The sequence below is a fragment of the Trichophyton benhamiae genome (assembly GCF_000151125.1).
Source record: "Trichophyton benhamiae CBS 112371 chromosome Unknown contig01989.5, whole genome shotgun sequence".
Lineage (NCBI taxonomy): Eukaryota > Fungi > Ascomycota > Eurotiomycetes > Onygenales > Arthrodermataceae > Trichophyton > Trichophyton benhamiae.
The window spans coordinates 1,589,030-1,611,111 of NW_003315112.1; the positions used below are offsets into that span (position 1 = coordinate 1,589,030).

Here is a 22,082-nt window from a genome sequence, read left to right on the forward strand (position 1 = left end):
CTGTTGCGGCAGTGCGGGATAGTTAGGTACTAACTAGTTAGTTAGTTATAGCTGCTAGTGACTAGTTAGCGTGGCAATGTAGGGAACCATGGGACGAGCAGCAATTGACAACAAAACCTCATCAAGTACGTCATCTACACCCGCGCATGGCCATCTCTGCAAGTTGATTATTTCGATATTCACGTTGAAGCTCGATCAAAGTCGAAGTTGAAGTCGTTTTTTTCCTCTTTTGGACTTTCGATGGTTGCCGGTCACGTGCTGCTGTTTTGCTGCAGAGACGAAGATATCAAATATTGAATTGAACATTGAAAAGGGATGATAAAAATGAATTAAAGGTAAAAATAAAATAGTTAGGTGTAATTTCTAGCTCTTTGCTTGTTTTTTTTGTGCTATCTCTTTTTTTTATCTGTCGTCAGTCAATCAATCTGTTTGTTCTTCACTCCTTTTGCCCAACCAACCAGCTAGACTGTTTGTTAGTCAAATTCCAAAATCAGCTTTGGCAAGATATATATATAGTTATAGATAGAAGAATTGAACACATGAATGCTTTAGATAAATGCTTAACCAACGGAACCCAATGTTTGGAAGAGCGCTATAATATCTACCTCCTCGATCCCGGGCCCGCAAGTCCGGCCTTGACAGCATCAAGAATCATCTCCCGCGCGAGCTCGACGTTGTCCCTCGAACCTTTGACTTCAATCGCTTCTCCGCCAGCCTGGCCCTTGGGGACGTTGATCCTGCATCCGGTCTTGGAGCGGATGGCGTTGATTTGAGAACCGCCCGTACCCACGACGAAGCGGTAGGTCTTGGGGTCGGGCAGGATCAAGTAGCCCGTGCAGCATGGCTGAGCGGCCGAGGCTATAGCGGCGGTAAGCAGCGCTTTAGCCTTGGTTACGTTCTCAGGAGAACCGGAGAGGACCCAGGGGATTGTGGTTGAAGCTGAGTCAGAAGGTGCACTGGCTGGCTCGACGATTTTCCAGGAGAATGTGTCGGGGGTGGAGTCGTCTGCGTCAGTGATGAGTGGGAGGGAAGTTGAGTCTGCGCGCGACTCAACGGCTGCAGGGGAAGGTTTGGCGGGCACTTTGTGTCCTGCATGGTCAACGGTGACCTGATGGTTGTTCCGCAGTTGGCGGAAAAACGCGCCGTTGTCGGATATCACATGGTGCAAGTGTGCTGGGACCTCAACGGTTTCACCTTGCTGGTCCCTGAGCATGGTTTCGATGTGTGTTTTGGCTTGTTCAACAGCCGCGGAGGGACCCTTGATCTTCACATCGGTCCGGTTCGAGCCCTGCTTGGGCACGTCCAGAATCACGTTGAACTGGGATTCGAGTTGGCGGCGGGTTTCGCCTCCTCGGCCGATGAGATGGCGGTGTTGGGATTGAGGGACTTCAATGGAGATGGTCACTTGGTCCTCCTTCTGGCGGACGAACTCTTCGATTGCATTGATCAGGCTGGTGACTACTGCCTCCTTGCCTTCGAGTTTGATGGTGGTTTCATCGCTGTCAGCTCGTGGGAACTTGACTACACGGGATGCAGTGCTGTCGTCTGGCCCGCCGCATTCCACGATTAGTTTACGGATGTGAGCGCCTAGTATTATTAGTATTTGTTAGCAAATAGTTTTGAATCATAGTTTGTGAGTAGAGGGGGGGATAAGGGTACATACCACCAGCACCGATGAGAGCCTTATGATACTTCTTATCAACCTCAATGGTACGAGTAATGGTCTCATCAAAGTCCCTGGCCCTAGCAAGAAGCAGTTTCTTCGCATCGTCAACCTGCTTTTTCGTCCCCTTGAGACGAATCTCAACTCTAGCTCCGGCCTCGCCCTCTCCAGTCTCCGGTCCAGGAATGTCAATCTGTGCACCCGTTTCAGCACGGAATTTATCCATTTCTCGTCCCCGCTGGCCAATGAGAGACGGTATCTGGTCGCGAGCAACCGAGACAACCGCTGAGTGGGAGTGGTCTACGAGCCATTGATAGAGCGAGAGGATTTCATCGCGGGTGCTGTCGGCGCCCTTCTTGGGCCCGCGGATAATGACTTCATCAGCTGCTTGGGGGGCACGGGAACGAGCGCTGCTGTTGCCATTGGTAGGGCCAGCAGCTTCGCTTGTATCGGCTATGGAAACGTCATCTGGAACATTGTTGTTGGCACGGGGGAACTGAACACGAACGTTGTAGCGTTCCTGGAGACGGTTGACCTGGCTTCCCTTCTGGCCGATAAGGTCACGGTGATACTGCGGTGCAATCTTAAGAACATACGTAGCTTCGTCTTCGAGTTTCTTTGCCAGAGCGAGTATACGAGTCTTTGCAGCTGCGGCCTTAGCAGGCGGTCCCTTGATGTCTACCTTGCCGTTTTCGACTTTGATATCTACGTCAAATTCTTCACGCAGCTTGTTGATGTTTTCGCCTCGTTTGCCGATGAGGAAGTTTGCGTATTTCTGGGGGAAGTCGAATGTAGTTACGTGGTTGCGTTCACGGTCATCGCGTTCCTGGTCAGCTACGAAGGTCGCTAGCTTAGCTACCAGGTTAGCTACGTCAGCGGAACGGCCACGGATGGAGGCGTTGTTGGCGTTGTCGGCAGCAAAGGCGAGGCTGACGGGTATATGCGTCTCGCCGTAGCTGGCTTGGTCCTGGGCGACGAAACGGCGCAGTCTGTCATGGTATTTGGGCGGGATGGGGACAGACTGGGAAGAGACGTCCTTGGGGTCACCTAGGACCTTGTGCAAATACTCCGTCGCTTCACGCAGGGCCTTCTGGAAAACGGCGGCGTCCTCGCTTGAGGGGCGGCGTTTGAGACAGGGGCTCTGGGCGGTGACTTCTTCTGGGCCCTCGTACGCGAGAACAAGGTTGACCGGCCTATCGGATGCTGGTGGACCAACGGTTTCAGGAACAACCAGGTGCACGCCAAACTGTTCTTTGAGCTGGGGCAGGCCACGCGAGCGGAGATATCCGTGCAGGTAGGGATCGACGGGCACGGTGGCCAGCTTTGACGGGGGCAGGGCCTGGATCAGGTTCATGATATCAGACCGGGCCAGAATCGTATTTTTGCCGTTCCGCGAGTAGACCTCCCAGGTGATTGGAGCGTTGGAGGAGCTAGCCGTTTCGAGAGGCAGGACGATGTGGGAATCATGCGTCTTTTCGAGATGTTCGATGACCCGTCGGTGCTGGAGATAGGCCGTCAGAGCGCGGGCATGGACATCCGGTCCACAGGGGGCATTGGGGTGCTGGCGCGAGACGTCGATGTTGGCCATCTGCATGCTGGTAGCCAGGTCCATGGCGCGGTTGACACCAGCCTCGATGCTCTCTGCAGGGCCTGTGATGGTGAGGAACTCGGTATCGTCTGATGGCGGGGGCAGGACGATGGCACATCCGGTGGAGGCCAAAAAGTCGTGCAGGGAGTCACCCTTGTCACCGACGATGAATTGGTGCTGTCCACGGTTGATTGCGAGCTGGCGGAGGGTGATACGGTTCTGCAGCAGTTGGGCTCTGCGCTCGATCTGGGAGCGGGCTTCCTGAGCAGCCTGTCGTTCACCGACGATGATGATATGCTGGTCTGGGTCGGGAGTGTAGAGAACCGGTCCCGAGGTCGAGGCAGGCTCCTGTGGAGGGGGACGGTGGCCCCAGGTGTGGTACTTGGGCACACGGATCTGGGTCTTGGTGAGCTCCTCCAGCCTGTTGATAGACTGGTTGTGCGGACCGGCAATGAAGGGGAAGAGTTCCGGGGCCACAGTCTTGAGACGGAGGCTGATGTTGGAGGTGCGTTCCTTGACACGGGCCTCGATCTCTCGGCGGGCCATCTCTGCAGCGAGGGCATCACCTTCAATGGTGATTTCAATTGTGTTGTCCTCGTCATCGTCGTCAAGCGGTTTGGACTCGTCTGGCTTGGGGACGTCGATGCGGGCTCCGGTGCGGTCGAGGATGCCTTGGATGACGGCTCCTTGACGGCCAATGATGTGTGGTCTGGCCGAAGCCGGCACCGGGACCTTGACGGATTTCTACAACAGTTAACATTTGTAATATATAGAAAATAGAAGAAAAGAAAAGACAACGATTAGATTAGATGGAGAAATGGCTTACCGTACTGCCAACCTGCTGGGCAACCTCCTTCAAGGCCTGCCTGACGGCATCAACGTTGCCTGTGCCCTCGAAGATGTAGACACCACCGGCACCCTCCCTGACCTCGAGTCTGACCTTGGACTTTTTGCTGATATCTCTCAGGATGTCAGACACAGGCTTCTTGAGTTCCGAGCGAGGCAGCATCTGGGAGGAATCGAAGCGGAATTGGTCCACATGTTTGCCTGGAATGGTGAGCTGTCTTGGGGTGGACGAGGCCGGAGTCGGTGCAGGAGCAGGAACAGGAACAGGAGCTGGAGCTGGAGCAGTAGAAGTGGCACCAGCAGCAGAACCAGCAGGAGAAGGCTGTGGTTTGCTGCCTCCCCAAGCCACAGGGACGGCAGAGGGACGAGAGGAGGCCTTGGGACCGCCGAGAGCCGGGAAGGACTCCTCAGACTGGACATCGAGGGCAGCAGCAGCAGCAGCAGCAGCAGCAGCAGCAGCAGGAGATTTAGCGGGAGCAGCGGCGGCGGCGGAGGAGGAGGAGGGAGGCGGGTGAAGGATGTCCTCTTCGTCGACGACATCCTCTACCGTGGGCCCCTGAGCAGCCTCCTGGGCATGTTGGGCCATGAGCTCCTCTGCGCGAGACTTGGGGGCGCCGTTGACGATCATGCCGGTCTTCTGGGTCTGAGAAGACAGCATGGTGTGACGAGCGAGCTTCGTAGTATCCGTACCGTTCTGGGAGTGACTGTTAGTGGTAGGTCTGGCCTTCAGCAGTCTTCAATGGCCTTCACTGGTCTTCAATGGTGGTCAATGGCCGGGGAGGGGGGACGCTTACAGGGTGGTTATCGAGTAGGTCGTGTGCAGCAGGGAGCAGGAGAAAAGACGGGCTGAGCAGGCGAGAAGATCACTCCATCGTCGAGCGGCACTACCAACGCATTCACAAGAGACAATTCAGACAGGACAGCAGGCTTCTCCTCTGCAGGACGGGAGAAGGGCGGTTGGCGGTTTGGCTTGACGGTTTGGACGGTCTGAAGATGTTTCTGGTTCGGGAAGTCAAAAGTCGAAGTTGGCGCTGAGGCGACGTTGCAAGAGCTTAGTCAGCAGCAGGTAAGAAGCGAACAGAGCAAAGACAGCAGAAAAGCTGGGCAAAGGATGATAGAAAGGGAGTCGAAGAAGGCGGGAAGATGATTAGGATGAGAGTAGGAGAAGAGGATAATGGGATAGGCTGCTTTTCCTGCTGTTACGATCATATGTATGTCTGGACTATCCTCCTTCTATGAATCTATCTATCTATCTATTAAGTGGCTGTCTCATTAACAGCAGATGAAACAGACAGCAATAGATAATAAGGACGGAGTAATACATAAGAGTGAGAGTGGGAATATGAGGAGTCAAAAGTCGAGTCTTCCAGAAAGCAGTCTCTTCTCTTCTTCTCTTCTTCTCTTCTCTCTTTACTGGTGATCAACAGTCGCTCTACTAGTTAGTAGCAGCAGATCTTCTCCATCTGCCGGTACTTCTTCACTCTCTCCCCTTCTCACCTAACTACCCACTCACTCCTACTTGTTCACTACTACTCACTCACTCCTCTTGCTCTCTCTCTTTACTCTCTTCTTCACTTTTACTATCTTCTCTTCACTGTCTTTTCTTCACTGTTAATGTAATATTATTGTAATTTAACGTAATTAACCGGGGTAATTAAACGCAAACAACAAAAAGCCAAAATAATAAAAAAAAATAAAAAAATAAAAAATAAAAAAACTTAAGCGTAACTTATTTTAGGTGCAACTCTTGGGCCCTTTTAGGCCTTTTTGGGCCTTTTGGGGCCCTTTTGGGCGGTCACTTCTGGTCCGACCCTGTACCCGTCTGTCACTTACCGTACATGACGGTCTCGCTCGGTCTGGCTCGTCCTAGCTCCTCCTAGCTCGCACCTGCTGTTCTGTGCCTGTGGAGTACGCGTCATGACAAGACGATACCGCCTTGGCCCCCCCCGTCCCCTCTCTTCTGCGTTCTCCTCCTGCAATTTGCTTGCTTTGGCTCTTCTGGCTTGCTTCTTCTTCTTCTTCTTCGCTTCTTCTCTTCTTCTTCTTCCTCTTCCTTCTCCGCCTGGGCTCTTTTTAATCTTCACGCTGTCTCTGCTCTTCTTCTTCTTCTTCTTGTCTTCTTCTTCTGCTTCTCTGTTTCACTCCCTTCCGCGCTGTTTCTCCCTGCCTGCGACGTGTTTGCACGCTCAGAGCTTCACCCAAAGCTCGCCCAAAAAACCTCCAATCCTGCAGGCCAACTTCGACCTCCGCCCGGCCTCACGCCTTCACGATGGACTCCGAGCCATCGCCAAAGCCGCACCGCCCATCCTCGAAACTACACAAGCAGCCGCCCAGCTTCCTCCAGCAGTCCTCCTCCTCGTCCTCCTCCAGCCCGCTCTCCTCCCTCAGCAACCTCACCTCGCCATGGTCCGTCAGGAAGAAGCACTCCTCGACCTCGCTGCAGCGCCATCCCTCCGCCCCCGTCTACCCGCGCTCCTACTCCGACAGAGAGCGGGAGCGCGACCAGGCCCGCGAGAGAGACCACTCCCGCACACGCTCGAGTAACTTTGCCTCCTCGTCGGCCTCCGTGGACCAGCTGGCGGGCGGTGTCGTCAGTGGTGGTGGTGGTGGTCTTGGTGGTCCTCCTGGGCCCAGTCCGGTCAACGGCGTCGACTTTGGGCGCTTACAGTTGGTCCAGAACAACACGCACACGCCGAACATCAACAACAACATCATCAACAACAACAACAACAACAACACACAGATTATGCAGAACGGGAGAGTCTCGAGTTCTACGGGCGAAGAGGATGACATTCCCTCGACATCTCACAGCAACGCCAACAACAGCGGTAACGAGATGACAGAAGAAACGATGGTGCCCAGCCGGCCCCCCATGCCGCACAGCTACAGATCCAGTCCGGAGGTCTCGCCTAGCCTCAACAACTCCGCTGGGTTTGGACCCTCTCCCGCCACCACCCCCGGGGCGGGTATTGCGACCTCGATTCCGCTCAATCGGCACTCAGACGAAGCGTCGAGCTCACCCGCCAATCCCAACAATGTGCACAGCAGTACCACTGGCAGCGGGAGCGGCGGCGGCGGCGGTGGTGGAGGAGGAGGGGGCAGCAGGCTCTCGCTGAGCAGGAAGAAGACCGGCTTCAGCAACTTCGTCAACAGCATGCTGGGCTCGCCGAGGAATATCAAGATCTCTGCGCCAGAGAACCCGGTGCATGTCACTCACGTTGGCTTTGACAACCAGACTGGACAGTTCACTGTATGTCTCTTGCTCGCGTCACCTTTTTCTCCTTTACTGTTCTATCCCACTTCACTTCCTATCTGCTTCACTGGCTACTTCACTATCCTGTTAACTTCACTTCATATGCTAATCTTCTCAGGGTCTACCAAAAGACTGGCAACGCATGCTGCAGGAGTCCGGCATCTCAAAGAAAGAACAAGAACAGCATCCACAGACAATGGTTGATATCATGAAGTTCTATGAAAAGAACGCTGCTGGCCGTGACGACGAAGGTGTCTGGCACAAGTTTGACAACGCTAGACTGGCAGACCACTATCATCACCACCATGAGCAGGTCACTCCTCTTGCTACCAGTCCTGGTATCACATCTCCGAGGTTCCCGCAGAACCACGAAGGAAGCTTTGAGAATCCCCGCGCACCGCCTCCCATTCCTCGACAGACTCCCCTCGCCAGTCCACCGCCACCTGCTCCTCCAACTTCGTCGTCTGCTCCGTCATCGTCTACGCCTATCTCGGCCCCGTCCGCTCCAGCATCCGGATGGGTCCCCAATCGAGCAGCTCCAAAGGCTCCTAGACCACCGCCACAGCCATTGATCACTCCTACCAGTGCTGGCGCCTCTTCTCTCCCCTTTGGTGTCCAGACCATACCAGAGTCTGCTCCCTTGCAATCGACCCCCACGCCGACAACTACTCCGCCAGCCACGGCTAGGAGTCGCTCGAATTCCAATGCCAACGGCGGGATTAGTCCCGGTGGTTTGTCTCGAAAGCCTTCTACGGCAATTACTTCACCCGCTGTTTACCAGCAGATGCAGGAGCAGGCCATTACCGCTGCTCAGCAAGCCATTACCAACAAGCAGATCGAGCGGTCCAGGAGCATGAGACAGCAGCAGCAGGCTCAACAACAGCAACAACAACAACAACAACAACAACAAATGAATGAGCCGTCTCCTATCGACTACACGGCTCCGGATGGGAATTACCCCCAAATCCAATCCCAGAACTACCCCCTACAACACGCCCAGGGTCCCCGAGTCGTTCCAGCCCCTGTCCCAGTTCCAGCACACGCCCCTGTGCCAGGGTCAGCCCAGATCCATCCGCAACAGCAGCAACAAATGCCACTTCCTCCCGGGGCCTCCGCTCGTCCGCGTGTCCGCCCCCGCCAGCCCCCTACCCCCACGATCGACATTCGCGCCCGTCTCAACACCATCTGCACCACTGGCGATCCCACCCGCAAATATCGCAACCTCCACAAAATCGGCCAAGGAGCGTCTGGTGGTGTTTACACTGCCTACGAGATCGGCACAAACCACTGCGTAGCCATCAAGCAGATGAACCTTGAATTGCAGCCCAAGAAGGATCTTATCATCAATGAGATCTTGGTCATGAAGGAGAGCAAACACAAGAACATCGTCAATTACATGGACTCGTTCCTGCACGGCGGAGACCTCTGGGTCGTCATGGAGTACATGGAGGGAGGCAGCTTGACGGACGTGGTTACTTTTAACATCATGACTGAGGGACAGATCGCTGCCGTTTGTCGGGAGGTAGGTCGCCTTTTCCCCAACATCACTTAGCTTACTCGATATACAAACGTCTAACTCTTCTGTCTAGGTCCTGCATGGTCTCCAGCATCTGCATTCAAAGGGCGTCATTCACCGAGACATCAAATCAGATAACATCCTTCTCTCCCTCGAAGGCAATATCAAACTAAGTTAGTCCCCTTGCATTTCTTTTAAACTGCCACAAAAAAAAAAAAAAAAAAAAAAAAAAAAAGCTAGATTTCTAACGTTTTCTTAGCCGACTTCGGCTTCTGTGCACAAATAAACGATGCCCACCACAAACGTAACACAATGGTCGGAACGCCCTACTGGATGGCTCCCGAAGTAGTCACTCGCAAAGACTACGGTAGGAAAGTGGACATCTGGTCTCTGGGCATCATGGCCATCGAGATGATCGAAGGTGAACCACCGTATCTCACCGAGTCGCCACTCAGAGCACTCTACCTGATCGCCACGAATGGAACTCCTGCCATCAAGGACGAGCAAAACCTCTCGCCTGTCTTTAGAGAGTTCTTGGGCATGGCGCTGAAAGTGGATGCAGAGAAACGGGCTTCAGCGCATGATTTACTCAAGGTAGGATCCTCTTTGTTTTAGTGATTTGTGCGTATAAGTGCGTTACTAACAGTCTATATAGCATCCTTTCATGGGCTACTGTGAACCACTCACTAGTCTAGCGCCCCTTGTTAAGGCCGCGCGCCAAAATAGAGCGCAAGAAAAGGCGCAGAAAGGCGGCGCTTAGATGCCGCCGCATAGTATGAGACAACATACTATATGCCATCACTACTTTTCACGCTTGACTTTTATTCTCCTTCTATTTCCCCCTTTTTTACTTCACCTTTACATTACTTTATTCCGCTTTTACCTTCTCCTATCTACCCATTTTACTCCTGGCATCTCTTACACCGTATACTATACTCCATGCACTGTCTTCTCTCAACTCCACTCCGCGATACCCACAGACTTCTTCTCCCGCTTTACGCCTTCACTTTACTCTCTGACCAACTTCTTCATGACTTCTTTTGCTTGTTTTCTCCAGGTTATTCGGTTCAGATAGATCGGTTTTCTCTCCCCCATCATGTTTTCCCTTTTCTTCCTCGTTTTTTCTTGCCTGTTTTTTACACCTCTGGGAATGGATCGGTGGATAGGTGGTATGCTATGGTGCATCCGGGCCAGAAGATATGAGACGATGACTCGACTTGACCTCCCATGACCAAAAACACAATGCAACCCAACCCAAAGCAAGCGAAGCAACAAGCAACAACTACTTCTCCTCTGCTTCCCCCCCTGTTCTTCAACGCGATATGTCCTGCCTTGCTTTTTTACCTGCCCTGCCCTGCGAACTGCGAACTGCGAAATATAAGTTATACGTGACATGAATATGAGATGTGATCTTTTCCTTTCCTACCCCTTTTTCTTCGTTTTCAACGCACCAAACCTAGTTACGGCATTTCTTCTTGCTTTTATGTTTTTACCACTGCTCTTTCTGCTGGCCTGATCTTGATCTGCTTCCTCGCTTATCTGCCACGTTAAAAGAAGATGGGTTTTTCCTTCATGTTATGTCCATCCGATATGTTCCTTTTAAACCAAAAATAACAGCGACGAATTTCCTTCCTGCTTGCTTCGTTTCCTCCTCCCTTTCTGCTTCTCCCTGGCTCTTGTCTTTCCCACTATCCACCGGCTATCCATCTAGCTATTGTACTCGTCTTATCCTAGTGTGCCATTATCTATCTACGTCTATTCCTCCTCCTCCTCTTCTTCTTGCTCGTCTTCGACTCACCTGCTACCAAATACTAGATGCCATCAATAATAGAACTTGTTTTGCCCTGCTCAGAGCCATCTGCTTACGTAAGATCCACTTAAGCCACGTACCTATTACGTAATTATGCCGCGCCACGAAAAACGCGCTCAGCCCTGCGCTGACGTAATCGAAGCCGCATCCGCCGGCCTTTTCTTGACGCAAAGCAAAGCAAAAGCCAAAGCCAGGAAACACGATCCAAGGCAGCATCTCCAACACCCCATACGCACGCACGCCGGACTCCCCTCAAACGGCTTCGGAAGATATACATATACCACCACTCGCCCGGCGCAGGTTCTCGCTTCAGGTGTACACTGCTGGCCCCTTGTGCGCACTGCATATCATACAGCTTTGCTAGACTAGATATCTGGCTGCCTGTGCGGGGTTTGGCGCCGTACCTTACATACGACTGTACCTATCCACGAACGAACGAGGACGAATAAGCGAAGACTGAAGAAGGTGCTGTACGGAACTGTTTTTCGATATGTTTCGTGTGCAGCAGAATGCATTTGATGATGCTGTCGGTACGGTTCCTGCGGCTTTTCCATCGTTCTACGCAGCTGATGACTGATGCTAACTGCTGTTTGCTACTATAGCTAAGGCGACGGATGAGAATCTGACCTCCGAGAACTGGGAATATATCCTTGTACGTTATGCCCCGGCCCACAGGTGATACTGGGATGTCGTGTGGTGGTGGTAGCTAACGGATAAACCCTGGTAGGATGTTTGTGATAAAGTGTCGTCGGATAGCTCTGGGTAAGGGGGATCGTCCCCTATTAATAGATTGAGATGGAGGGTGGAGCTTACTAACGTGATGCAGAGCGAAAGATGCTGTTGCTGCATTGATACGAAGACTGGCACATCGAAATGCGAATGTTCAGCTTTACACGCTTGAGGTACGTTGGATGCGGGTGCGGGTGTCATGGTCTATCTAACCGTTGCTGACGCCGGTATAGCTTGCGAACGCCTTGTCACAGAACTGCGGACAGAAGGTATACCAGGAGCTGGCCTCTAAGAGCTTTACAGATGCACTTCTACGACTTGCAAATGATCGGGTAAGCGTGTCCCCCCGAATACCGTTAAGTGGTCTGGCTAACGGATGGTTATAGAACACCCATCAGCAAGTAAAGTCGAAGATACTAGAACACATAGAGCAATGGACGGAGATGTTCTCTAGTAATCCCGACCTAGGGATCATGGAACAAGCCTACCTTAAGCTCAAGTCTCAGAGTAAGCATATGCATCGCCCTTTTTGAAAAAATGTGACCTCCGATTGGTTTCCGGGCTAACGGGCCGCAGACCCAAACCTTCAACCCCCGTCCAAACCGACCAAGCGGGAGATAACAGAGTTGGACAGACTAAAGGAGGAAGAAGAGCTGCAGATGGCCCTTGCGCTGTCCGTCAAGGATAAACAACCCGCCACCGAGCAGCAGCCACCAAACAGCGAGTCCTCCCAGCAAGCCTCTGCTGCAGAAGGGTCCAATACTGCATCTACATCCCAACCTACAGCCATTGCATCAGGTACCACGGCTGCCACCGTCTCTCGTGTTCGAGCATTATACGACTTCCAGCCCTCGGAGCCAGGCGAGCTTCAGTTCCGAAAGGGTGATGTCATCGCTGTTCTGGAATCGGTGTACAAGGATTGGTGGAAAGGTTCTCTGCGCGGCCAGACCGGTATCTTCCCTCTAAACTATGTCGAGAAACTCTCGGATCCCACGCAGGAAGAACTGCAGCGGGAAGCGCAGATGGAAGCAGAGGTGTTTGCGGAGATCAAGAATGTCGAAAAATTGCTGGCCCTTCTTAGCACGAGTAATTCGGAACTAAACGTGCAGGAGAACGAGGAGATTACCACCCTCTACCATTCAACTCTAGCTATTCGACCGAAGCTGATAGAATTGATCGGCAAATACTCCAAGAAGAAAGGTATGTCGTTTGGGTTTCTTACGGTATGAAGGCACCGAACTAATGTGAATAGATGACTTTACGCAATTGAATGAAAAGTTCATCAAAGCTCGTCGGGATTATGAAGCTCTGCTTGAATCTTCAATGGCACACCCTGGTCAGCCGCAATTTGGTCGTCCGCCGCCTCAAGCTGCCTATGCGTACCCACCTTCCGGGGTACAGCAGTACCCTCCTGGCCCTGGCCCACACCAGCCTGACCAGCGGTACTTTACTCCCCGTCCAGGTAAGGAAATGCAGCCTTTTAAACTTGAAGCCGTGGATCCTGGGCTGACCATGTTTATAGGAGCTCAAAATGCGCCACCGTCAAATGACCCTTCAGCATACTATGGCGCTGGCGCTGAGCAATCTGGCCCGCCATACCCATCAGCCGCTTCTCCCGAGAATAGGAAACATACACCTGTTCCCGGCCAGCAGGCCCAAGATGCCTACAGCAACCCACAGACACAGTATACGATACAGACCAAGTTAGACCAGCCACAGGAACTCAGTACATCGGCATATGACTCTCCTCAAACAGCAACCAACCCTAATGCCCGACACTCCTACCATCCACCTACGCATGAATCCCAGCCTTCTGCAACTCATCCGCAGCATTATCCACACCCACAACAACCCGTCGCCTACCCACCACCAGGCGGTGCATCCGCACCCGCGCCTGACTTCAACAACCAAACCGTCCAAACCGCCCCTCCTGGTTCTAACCCCCAATATCCCATGCCACAAGACCAGTCGCAGCAGCAACAACCACAGCATGGCCCGCCACCAACCCACCAGCCCCCTTCAATCCCACAATCCACTTCCCCGCAACCTCCTTACCCAAGCTACCCCGCTCCGACGCCGTCTGCTCCTGGAGTTCCCTCGGGATTCCAAGCTTATCACCCCCAGCAGCCGGGTGGTCCAGTGAACCCTAACACAAACCCCAGCCGGTACTACCGATAATAATTTTCTCATCTGATGTTTTTGTACTCACTCACGCTCGCTAAATCTTTTGGTCTGGGTAATTCAGAGGAGCTGTCTTTCGGCCAATTACGAACATCTATAAACGTGCTGGGGAAATCGTTTTATCTTCTAGCGTCTTACTTGGGTCCTCAAATCTCTACATTTCTCTTTTCTTGGTCACTGCTTCAAAACTGACATACCCGTCTCAATATAAAATGCCATCCCGTTTTTTTACGCATCATTCAGGGGTAAGGCGCATTACCTCGAACCAATAAAGTTTAAGATCTCCGATAAAGTGTAAAGTTAGTAAGCGCTTCCGCCCGGTAAACCTTAATTCTTCCACAGTTCATTGGCTAAGTTTTAAAACCCCTGGATTATTCAGCCAATTTCGGTCCATCGGAAAAGCGAGGTCAGAATAAATATCCAGCACCCTTATCGCCTTTAAACCAACCTCGAACAAGTCACAAGCACCGCAATGCGATTAGGAATATGGCAGAAGGCTACGTCCCCGTCGACAAAGATGAAGACGACTCACATAGTATACGCTCCACTCACGTAACTCCGGACGACCATACCATCGAACAAGGCATTGAATACACCCCCGTCAGTGCATCCGTGCTGATCGGCTCGGGCATTTCGCTCCACCCAGACTACGACAGTAACGGATCTCATTCAAATAGCCTCCTTTACACCTGTGTCAGAGAAAGTGATAGCGGCACTCTTCTAGAACACCATTCACATGTTCCGGTGAGACGCCAATCGAAAACCAAACCAAACATGCATGTAGTGCCGTTGAAAAGTCAACTGGCACCATCCACGCCGCGGCCCTTCTAACCCCGGTCGATCAATGTGTCAAAATGGTAACTAATTATCCTTTTCTGATATTAGCAACAGCATGGCTGGGCTTCTCTCTGGTTCGTGAAACATCCTTGAATGCATGCTGGTGTAACGTCATGTTACCATGCTTATGCTAATTTGTACCTCAGGCTAGCCTATCAGTCGATTGGCGCTATATACGGAGATATCGGCACGAGTCCTCTATACGTCTTCTCAGCAACGTTTTCTACCCAGCCGGTTCTGATTGATTTGATTGGTGTTTTGTCACTTATCATTTGGGCTTTGTTGCTCATTGCTACCATCAAGTATGTTGGTATTGTGCTTTGCGCAAACGATAATGGAGAAGGAGGATCCTTTGCATTACTATCAATCATTCGGAGACATGTGAGCTACGTTACTCCTTGAACAGGGCGAAAGTGCTCATGTGGCTATATTGGTAGCTAATGATGACGAAATTAGGTGCATCTTGATTGGCGTGATGCTAAAGCTAAGCTTGAAGATGACTGGGGGGATGGTAAGATGGATGAAACAGTCGGGTTTAACGGATACGTTAAACGGTGGTTGGCAAATAGCTCTGCTGCCAAACGCGCAATCACTGTTCTTGCTGTGCTTGGTGTCTGCATGGTCATGTCAGGTATCGTCTCCCTCAACTATCCAGTAATACTTCACCTAGTGGACTAACACATCGTATAGATAGTGTGTTGACTCCAGCACAATCAATCCTCGGCGCCGTCCAAGGTACCTTTCCAGCAATGGCTGTGCTCATTCCCTCCAACTGACATACTTATAGGTATTCAGATTGCTGCACCGGATATCCCGTCCCATACTATCGTTGGCATCACATGTGCTCTGATAGTCATACTATTTGCACTACAGCCAATCGGAACATCAAAACTAAGCAACTACTTTGCTCCTATTGTTACTATTTGGTTATTGTGCAATACATCATTTGGCCTATTTGTCCGTATCCCTCTTTAATTCTACATATGGAACCTTGAGACTAACTGGGTCTAGAACCTGGTGTTGTATGACCACACCGTCCTAAAAGCATTTTCTCCAACCTTTGCTATTTCTTTCTTGCTTCGGAATGGGCTTTCGGGCTGGAGATCACTTGGCGGTGTTCTCCTTTCCTTTACAGGTTGGTTACCTTGTCCCAGCATTGAAAGTTCATGCTAATTATATTACTCTGCAGGTGTTGAAGCCCTGTTTGCCGATCTAGGCGCATTTTCTGCAAAGTGAGCCCCCGTATTCAACTCATTTGTATACAGTAACACTAATTGGTACATTTGCAGAGCTATCCGGTTCTCGTGGCTTTGTTTTGCACTACCGTGCTTGTTGATTATATACAGTGGCCAAGCTGCGTATATCAGCGAGCATCTAGACGCATTCGAGAATCCATTATTCAAAGCAGTTCCGCCAGGCCTATACTGGCCCACCCTTGTACTCTCCATGATTACCTCAATCATTGCATCTCAGGCCATGCTTACTGGCAGCTTTCAATTGATATCCCAAGCTGTTCGGCTGGGGTATCTTCCCAAACTTACCCGTGTGCATACATCAAAGAGGATAACTAGCCAGATATATATACCCCTGGCAAACTGGTTTATGATGGCCTGCGCACTTGCTGTTACCATAGTGTACCAAAATGTGAGTATCCTGCAGTTCATGGAGGTCATATTCGTCGTAACTGACTTTAGTAGACAACTCGTCTTGGAAACGCCTATGGTGTCTGCGTGGTTGGAGTAAGCTTCATCACAACCTGGCTGGTGACATTAGTTGCTATCGTTGTCTGGAATGTTCACTACCTGATTGTGATCCCCATATCACTATTCATTGGACTGGTTGATACCTTGTTCCTATCCGCCGCTCTGGCTAAGGTGCCCTCCGGTGGATGGTTTACACTTGTTTTAGCTACTGTGCTAACGACAACCCTGCTTGTATGGAGCTATGGAGAAGGATCAAAGTGGGCTGCACGGAAGGATGAGAGGATATCTCAAGCCGTCGTGTATCCGAACCAGAATGGCCAGTTGATACTGCGTGAGGAGGGTGTGGATCAACCAGTAAAGAAAATCAAAGGTGGGTAATATATGCATACACAGAACATCTATGCGAAGTGCTAATTTCAACGTAGGGATTGGAGTGTTTCTTACTGACCATGATGCCGGGTCACCTTCGGTGTTCAAGCATTTTGTCCACAAGTTTGAGTCGATACACGAAATATCCATCCTTCTTCATGTTAAACGTGTTCTGAAGTATACTGTTAGTAGCATGGCTGCCCACTTTTATTGTCTGCATGTCTGACCCATGTCCTGCAGGTAGCCGATGAGCGCCGATTCACATTACGACAAACAGGAATTCAGGGGCTGTTTCATGTCACCCTGCAATATGGCTACGGAGACACCGTGTCCTGGAACTCCTTTGAAAGAGACATCCTAAGCGAACTAGGAACCATCACTCCGGCATGTCGGGATGATCTGGAGGCAGAGTCTCCCACAGCTGATCTTGGTGAAGAGTCATCCACCGCGATACCACTTACCACCAAGAGACCGTCCACAAAATCTATCACATATATAGTTGGGAAGGACAAACTCTACCTCCTCCCAACGTCCAACCTGATCCGGCGAGTATTTCTATGGGCGTTCATCCACCTGAAGAACCGCGAGAAGACGAAGCTAGATCACCTGAATGTTCCTGTGGATAGGTTGTTGGAAATCAAGTTCTCGAAAGGGATATAAACGGGCATGGAACAGGCGTCTGGAGTTTCTGGTAGGAATGCACATCATAAATTATTTTTATAGATATAGACATAGACACGTAACAATGTAAGATGAATGTGCTCTGGTGTATGCCTCCTCCTTCAGCCCCTTTCCCGCCTATCACATGCATGACTAATCAAGTCATGCTTACTAATATTGTTCGGAGCAACTTTCTTCCCGCGCATGAATCAGCGGGCTCTGATTGGTCGGCAAAGATCAGGTCACCTCGGCTTCTCTTTTCTTTGCCGCGAAAACGACGAGGAGGAGGACGGCGACGGTGAAGAACGGATGGGATATCTAGCAGTCCACGGCCTTGATATTCACTATAAGAAGAGTACCTACTCCGTACATCCTGTCAAACTATCCTGTAGCCTGTAGCCTGAGTAATATCCGCAGTGTTAATCGTCGATCAGGCCCTCCAGTTCTTGGCGCCCGCTCTTTGAGTTCAACAATAAAAAAAAATAATAATACTTTATTTAATTCAACTATTAATTCAGGCCCGACAAAGCATTCGTGACCTCGTTCGCCCTTTGAACTTGCCAACCGCCATCCTCCAGCCGGCTACAGACCAGATCGCCTCTTCCAACACTTCACCAGCGCCGTCGCAATCGATATACTCCCTCACCAGCCGCCATCATGTCTACCGATAAGGAATTCACCCTCAAGGAGGTCGCTGCCCACAGCACCAAGAAGGATCTCTACGTTGTGATCCATGAGAAGGTCTACGACTGCTCCTCTTTCATCGACGAGCACCCGTACGTCTGACCCGATGTCTCCCCTGCTCCTCTCTTCCGTGCCGCGGATCATTGAGGCACCTGTGTCTATATTCCACCGCATCAGACATGCACGTACCTGAAATCAGGCGGCTAACCTGCTTATCTGTTCAATTTAGCGGTGGTGAGGAAGTCCTGCTTGATGTCGCCGGTCAAGACTCCACAGAGGCCTTCGAGGACGTCGGACACAGCGACGAGGCCCGTGAGATCCTCGAGGGACTCAAAGTCGGCACCCTCAAGCGCCTGGTATATGCCCTTCTATGCTCCGCTTCCTTCTCTTCTCCGCATATCGGGGGAATTATTCTGCTGACTTTTCTCTCTCTCGCAGCCTGGTGACCCTGCCCCAGCCGCCGCTCCTACAACCACCGCCACATCCACTAGCTCAAGCGACTCTACTGGCCTCGGAATCGGTCTCTACGCCGTCCTCTTGGTCGGTGCTGCCCTCGCCTACGGTGTCTACCAGTACATGGCCACCCAGCAAGCACAGCAGCAGGCATAGACGAAATATAACTCCAGTCTGTCTCTTAAGAAGCAATAAACGACATGATCCTTTATTATTAAAGACCACTTATGATCAATCACCTTGCCGGATCTATGACCCCTTTTTCTCTTGGTCTTAATTACTTCAACACATTATTCTCCCTTGAGGCTTGAATTACACTTGTCAAGAGCTCACCTTTTAGAATTCTTTAGTTTATGGGACTGTTTTCTTCTTTTATCTTTCTCCCGGCCATGTGTTGCTTGCTATTATTTATTTGCTTTCATTCACATTTTTTTTTGCAAGGAACTCTCCGCCTATAACTGATGGGCTCAGTGATCGATTAGATGGCTCTTTTTCCATATCAAAAACCAGGCCAGAGGAGTGTGGGTATACAATTTACCAGGTTCTTGAGACAGATTACCGTCCTCTTTTCTTACGTATATCATCCTCAGCCGTGGTGGTGGCTTTCTATCTCTTTGCACGCCCTGTTGTAGATTAAAAAAAGGGGGGTGTACCGGTAACCACCAGATCCGAGTACTGAACAGCCACCGGCAATTTTCGTATCCCAATTTCTCCGAGAATAGAAGGATAAGCAGCGTATATCTTTACACCCCTGTGGATATCATTTCTCAATTCTCCGACATGTTCTCTGCAGTGCCTCTTGGACGTTGTAGCTCTCATAGTCCGTATTAAACTAAAATTGGCTGACCCCACGAGTAACACCGAACGTTGCCTCTTCGACCCCGCCAAACTCCCGTTGAACGACCAAATACAAGGCATCAACTTCAGCGACTGCCGTTGATGAGAAAGAAGTACGCAATATGTCGCGCCATAGAGTGAAGAATATCAGTTATGACGATGACGACCTGGACGACGAAATCGACGATAATGACGATGAGCTTTCTCCCGAAGACCGCGAGCAGATGAGGCTCGCGACAATAGAGGTGCAGCAGCTGCTACGCTCGCAGATACCAGCCATAGAAGCCAAAGAAGACGATATATGGGAGACTCTATGGCATTATTACTATGACGTGGATAAATCTGTTGACTACTTGACCAGTATGACTTGTGTCTTTGCTATTTTCGGCTAGTTCCTAGAGTAGACACTGATACCTGCTACTCTGTGTAGAGAAATATAGATCGCAGGAAAAGAAGGAAACGAAAGCAAAAGCGTCCACTGCTGCAACAAAAAAGAAGAATACAGCTGGTGAGTTTGTTTTCTTTCGTCTTTCCTCATTTGAAATCCTTTTTGGACGCTGGGGAGGTCCTCTCAGATATCGGTGCATATCCTGCTCTACGGTGCGTCACCATTTCAATTACACTCATCTCAGCGTGGCTTTAAACGCCCTCCGGAGATGTTACTTATATCAATAAATCACTTAAGCTATTGCTAATTTGTTGAATTTTACTTGTCTAGTTACAGATTCGCCAGCGTCGACTTTACCACTGCCTTACTCGAGCCACTTTTCTGTGCATGACTTCTTCAAAGACTCCCCGTGGTTAAATATCCCGCCACATCGGCAGGCGGATATCTTGATTGAACCACTATATCCTAGACTGGGATTATTAGGGGGATCTTCCTCCGAGCAACCAGGGAAGATGTCAAAGTTGGCCGCTCTAGCTGCTGCACGCAAGAAAAAGGAAGCCGAAAGACAGAAAGCTCAGGAACAAGCAGAGACAGGAGGGTCAGCAGAGGAAACGAATAAACCCCTCTCGCTACGGGATAGGTTAGCTAGTGGTGGGAAAAGCAGGGCACCCGCGCCTTCTAGTTCCAGGTCATTGACACCGCTGAGGGGTCTGAGTCGGTCTCCCAAGAATGAACAGTCACAGGAGATTGGAGATGGCGCAAACATCAGCCAACGGCTTGCAGCAAAAGAGGCTCAGCAGGAACATGCTAGCAGAGAAGCTGATATATCGAAATCCGAGGAAAAGCTTGCGGCAGGCCCGTCTGACTTTGCAGCAATAATAATCGGCGAGAGGAACAAATTAGGGGAACCTGCTTCCAGCGTCTCACCTCGTGCATACAACCTGTTTGATTTCGTCGTGCAGGATCTCACTGAAGTTTACAATTTTGCAGAACCGAGCCCCGATGATGTCGTTATTAATGCCCAGAACGCTGCTAAAGGTTTGTTAGATCCCATCTAATGTAAGGGCTTCGCAGGATAAACTAACTAGGGCTGGTGCTTTACAGAGAAGAAAGCAAAACGAAATGCCAACCAGCAGGTAGCTGGAAAGGCTCAAACGGAATTGGCTGGCGGTGTGCAGCAGCTATCAGTTGAACCTGTGAAGGTGAAAAGCAAAAACTTAGATGTATTAGAAGAACATCGAAAAGCAAAGAGGAAAAAAGCAGCGAATTTTGTTGTTATTGGTTTGTTGCCTTGAATTGGCTGTCAAATAGGTGTCCCACTAACAAACATATTATAGGTCATGTTGATGCCGGGAAAAGTACACTTATGGGGAGGCTGCTCTACGACCTTAAAGCGGTCGACCAGCGAACAGTCGATAAATACCAACGAGAAGCCGATAAGATCGGAAAAGGATCGTTTGCGTTTGCATGGGTTCTTGACCAGGGCGCCGAAGAGCGGGCTCGGGGCGTCACAATCGACATTGCTTCAAATAACTTTGAAACAAAGGATACCAAATTTACAATATTAGATGCGCCAGGACATCGAGACTTTGTGCCTAATATGATTGCTGGCGCGAGCCAAGCCGACTTTGCCGTCCTGGTCGTGGATGCCAGCACCGGCAAGTTTGAATCTGGACTGAAGGGACAGACTAAAGAACACGCTTTGCTGGTTCGGAGCATGGGTGTGCAGAAGATGGTCATTGCCGTTAATAAGATGGATATCGTAGAATGGAATAAGGACAGGTTCGATGAGATTGAACAGCAGATATCCGCCTTCCTGGTAACAGCTGGCTTCCAGGCGAAGAATATCTCATTTGTTCCTTGCTCTGGCCTTCAGGGAGACAACATAGCGCGGAGATGTGAGGATAAAAAGGCCGGTTGGTACACTGGCAAGACACTTATTGAAGAACTAGAGACTTCTGAGCCATTCTCATATGCGCTCGACAAACCTCTACGAATGACGATAGGAGATATATTCCGGGGAGGTATCCAGAATCCCCTGTCTATATCGGGGCGGCTTGACGCTGGCCATCTCCAGATGGGCGATCAGTTTTTGGTCATGCCCAGCGGTGAGAAAGGAGTTGTCAAGAGTTTGGAAGTCGATCATGAGCCAGTGGATTGGGCGGTGGCAGGCCAAAACGTGGTCCTCCATTTAGCTAACATCGACCCCAAACACCTCCGAATTGGTGATATCGTCTGCAGCACCTCTTCGCCAGCTCAGAACATCACCAGCTTCACCGCAAAAGTGCTTGCTTTTAACCATCTGACACCAATGCATATTGACGTGCACCGCGGCCGGCTGCATGTCCCTGGTCGGATTACGCAGCTGGTAGCGACTTTGGACAAAGGGTCAGGCAAGCCAACGAAGCGGAAACCGAAGATTGTGGCTCCGGGAAATGTCGCTAGGGTGGTGGTAGACCTGGAGCAGTCTATTCCGCTAGAAGCTCCTGCGCGGATAGTTCTGCGGTCTTCAGGGGAAACCGTTGCTGCGGGTCTGCTAGAGTAGTTGCTTTACTTTGTAGATAA

At 50.8% G+C, this 22,082-nt stretch overlaps 6 protein-coding genes across 6 annotated transcripts; 5 read left to right on the forward strand and 1 right to left on the reverse strand.

Moving 5' to 3' along the window:
* Window positions 1-601: 601 nt before the first annotated feature.
* Window positions 602-4,755, reverse strand: ARB_05260 (uncharacterized protein; the record flags this gene model as incomplete). Its single annotated transcript, XM_003016920.1, has 3 exons — window positions 602-1,521; window positions 1,664-3,995; window positions 4,078-4,755. 3 exons carry the CDS (start codon window positions 4,753-4,755, stop codon window positions 602-604), a joined length of 3,930 nt encoding a protein of 1,309 aa, XP_003016966.1.
* A 1,259-nt stretch (window positions 4,756-6,014) lies between these two features.
* Window positions 6,015-9,941, forward strand: ARB_05261 (uncharacterized protein; the record flags this gene model as incomplete). The annotated part of the gene is made up of 6 exons (XM_003016921.1): window positions 6,015-6,503; window positions 6,604-7,347; window positions 7,469-8,872; window positions 8,940-9,039; window positions 9,126-9,460; window positions 9,627-9,941. The coding sequence occupies 6 exons, from the start codon at window positions 6,015-6,017 to the stop codon at window positions 9,939-9,941; spliced, it is 3,387 nt and encodes a 1,128-aa protein (XP_003016967.1).
* A 1,937-nt stretch (window positions 9,942-11,878) lies between these two features.
* ARB_05262 (uncharacterized protein) lies at window positions 11,879-13,583 on the forward strand (the record flags this gene model as incomplete). The annotated part of the gene is made up of 3 exons (XM_003016922.1): window positions 11,879-11,912; window positions 11,982-12,605; window positions 12,658-13,583. 3 exons carry the CDS (start codon window positions 11,879-11,881, stop codon window positions 13,581-13,583), a joined length of 1,584 nt encoding a protein of 527 aa, XP_003016968.1.
* A 933-nt stretch (window positions 13,584-14,516) lies between these two features.
* Window positions 14,517-17,155, forward strand: ARB_05263 (uncharacterized protein; the record flags this gene model as incomplete). The annotated part of the gene is made up of 9 exons (XM_003016923.1): window positions 14,517-14,804; window positions 14,880-15,077; window positions 15,132-15,380; window positions 15,435-15,558; window positions 15,613-15,655; window positions 15,770-16,067; window positions 16,121-16,496; window positions 16,552-16,679; window positions 16,736-17,155. The coding sequence occupies 9 exons, from the start codon at window positions 14,517-14,519 to the stop codon at window positions 17,153-17,155; spliced, it is 2,124 nt and encodes a 707-aa protein (XP_003016969.1).
* Window positions 17,156-17,812: 657 nt separating this feature from the next.
* ARB_05264 (uncharacterized protein) lies at window positions 17,813-18,448 on the forward strand (the record flags this gene model as incomplete). Its single annotated transcript, XM_003016924.1, has 3 exons — window positions 17,813-17,931; window positions 18,069-18,195; window positions 18,278-18,448. The coding sequence occupies 3 exons, from the start codon at window positions 17,813-17,815 to the stop codon at window positions 18,446-18,448; spliced, it is 417 nt and encodes a 138-aa protein (XP_003016970.1).
* An 803-nt stretch (window positions 18,449-19,251) lies between these two features.
* Window positions 19,252-22,062, forward strand: ARB_05265 (uncharacterized protein; the record flags this gene model as incomplete). The annotated part of the gene is made up of 5 exons (XM_003016925.1): window positions 19,252-19,489; window positions 19,560-19,637; window positions 19,815-20,555; window positions 20,622-20,798; window positions 20,855-22,062. The coding sequence occupies 5 exons, from the start codon at window positions 19,252-19,254 to the stop codon at window positions 22,060-22,062; spliced, it is 2,442 nt and encodes an 813-aa protein (XP_003016971.1).
* Between the last annotated feature and the right edge of the window lie 20 nt (window positions 22,063-22,082).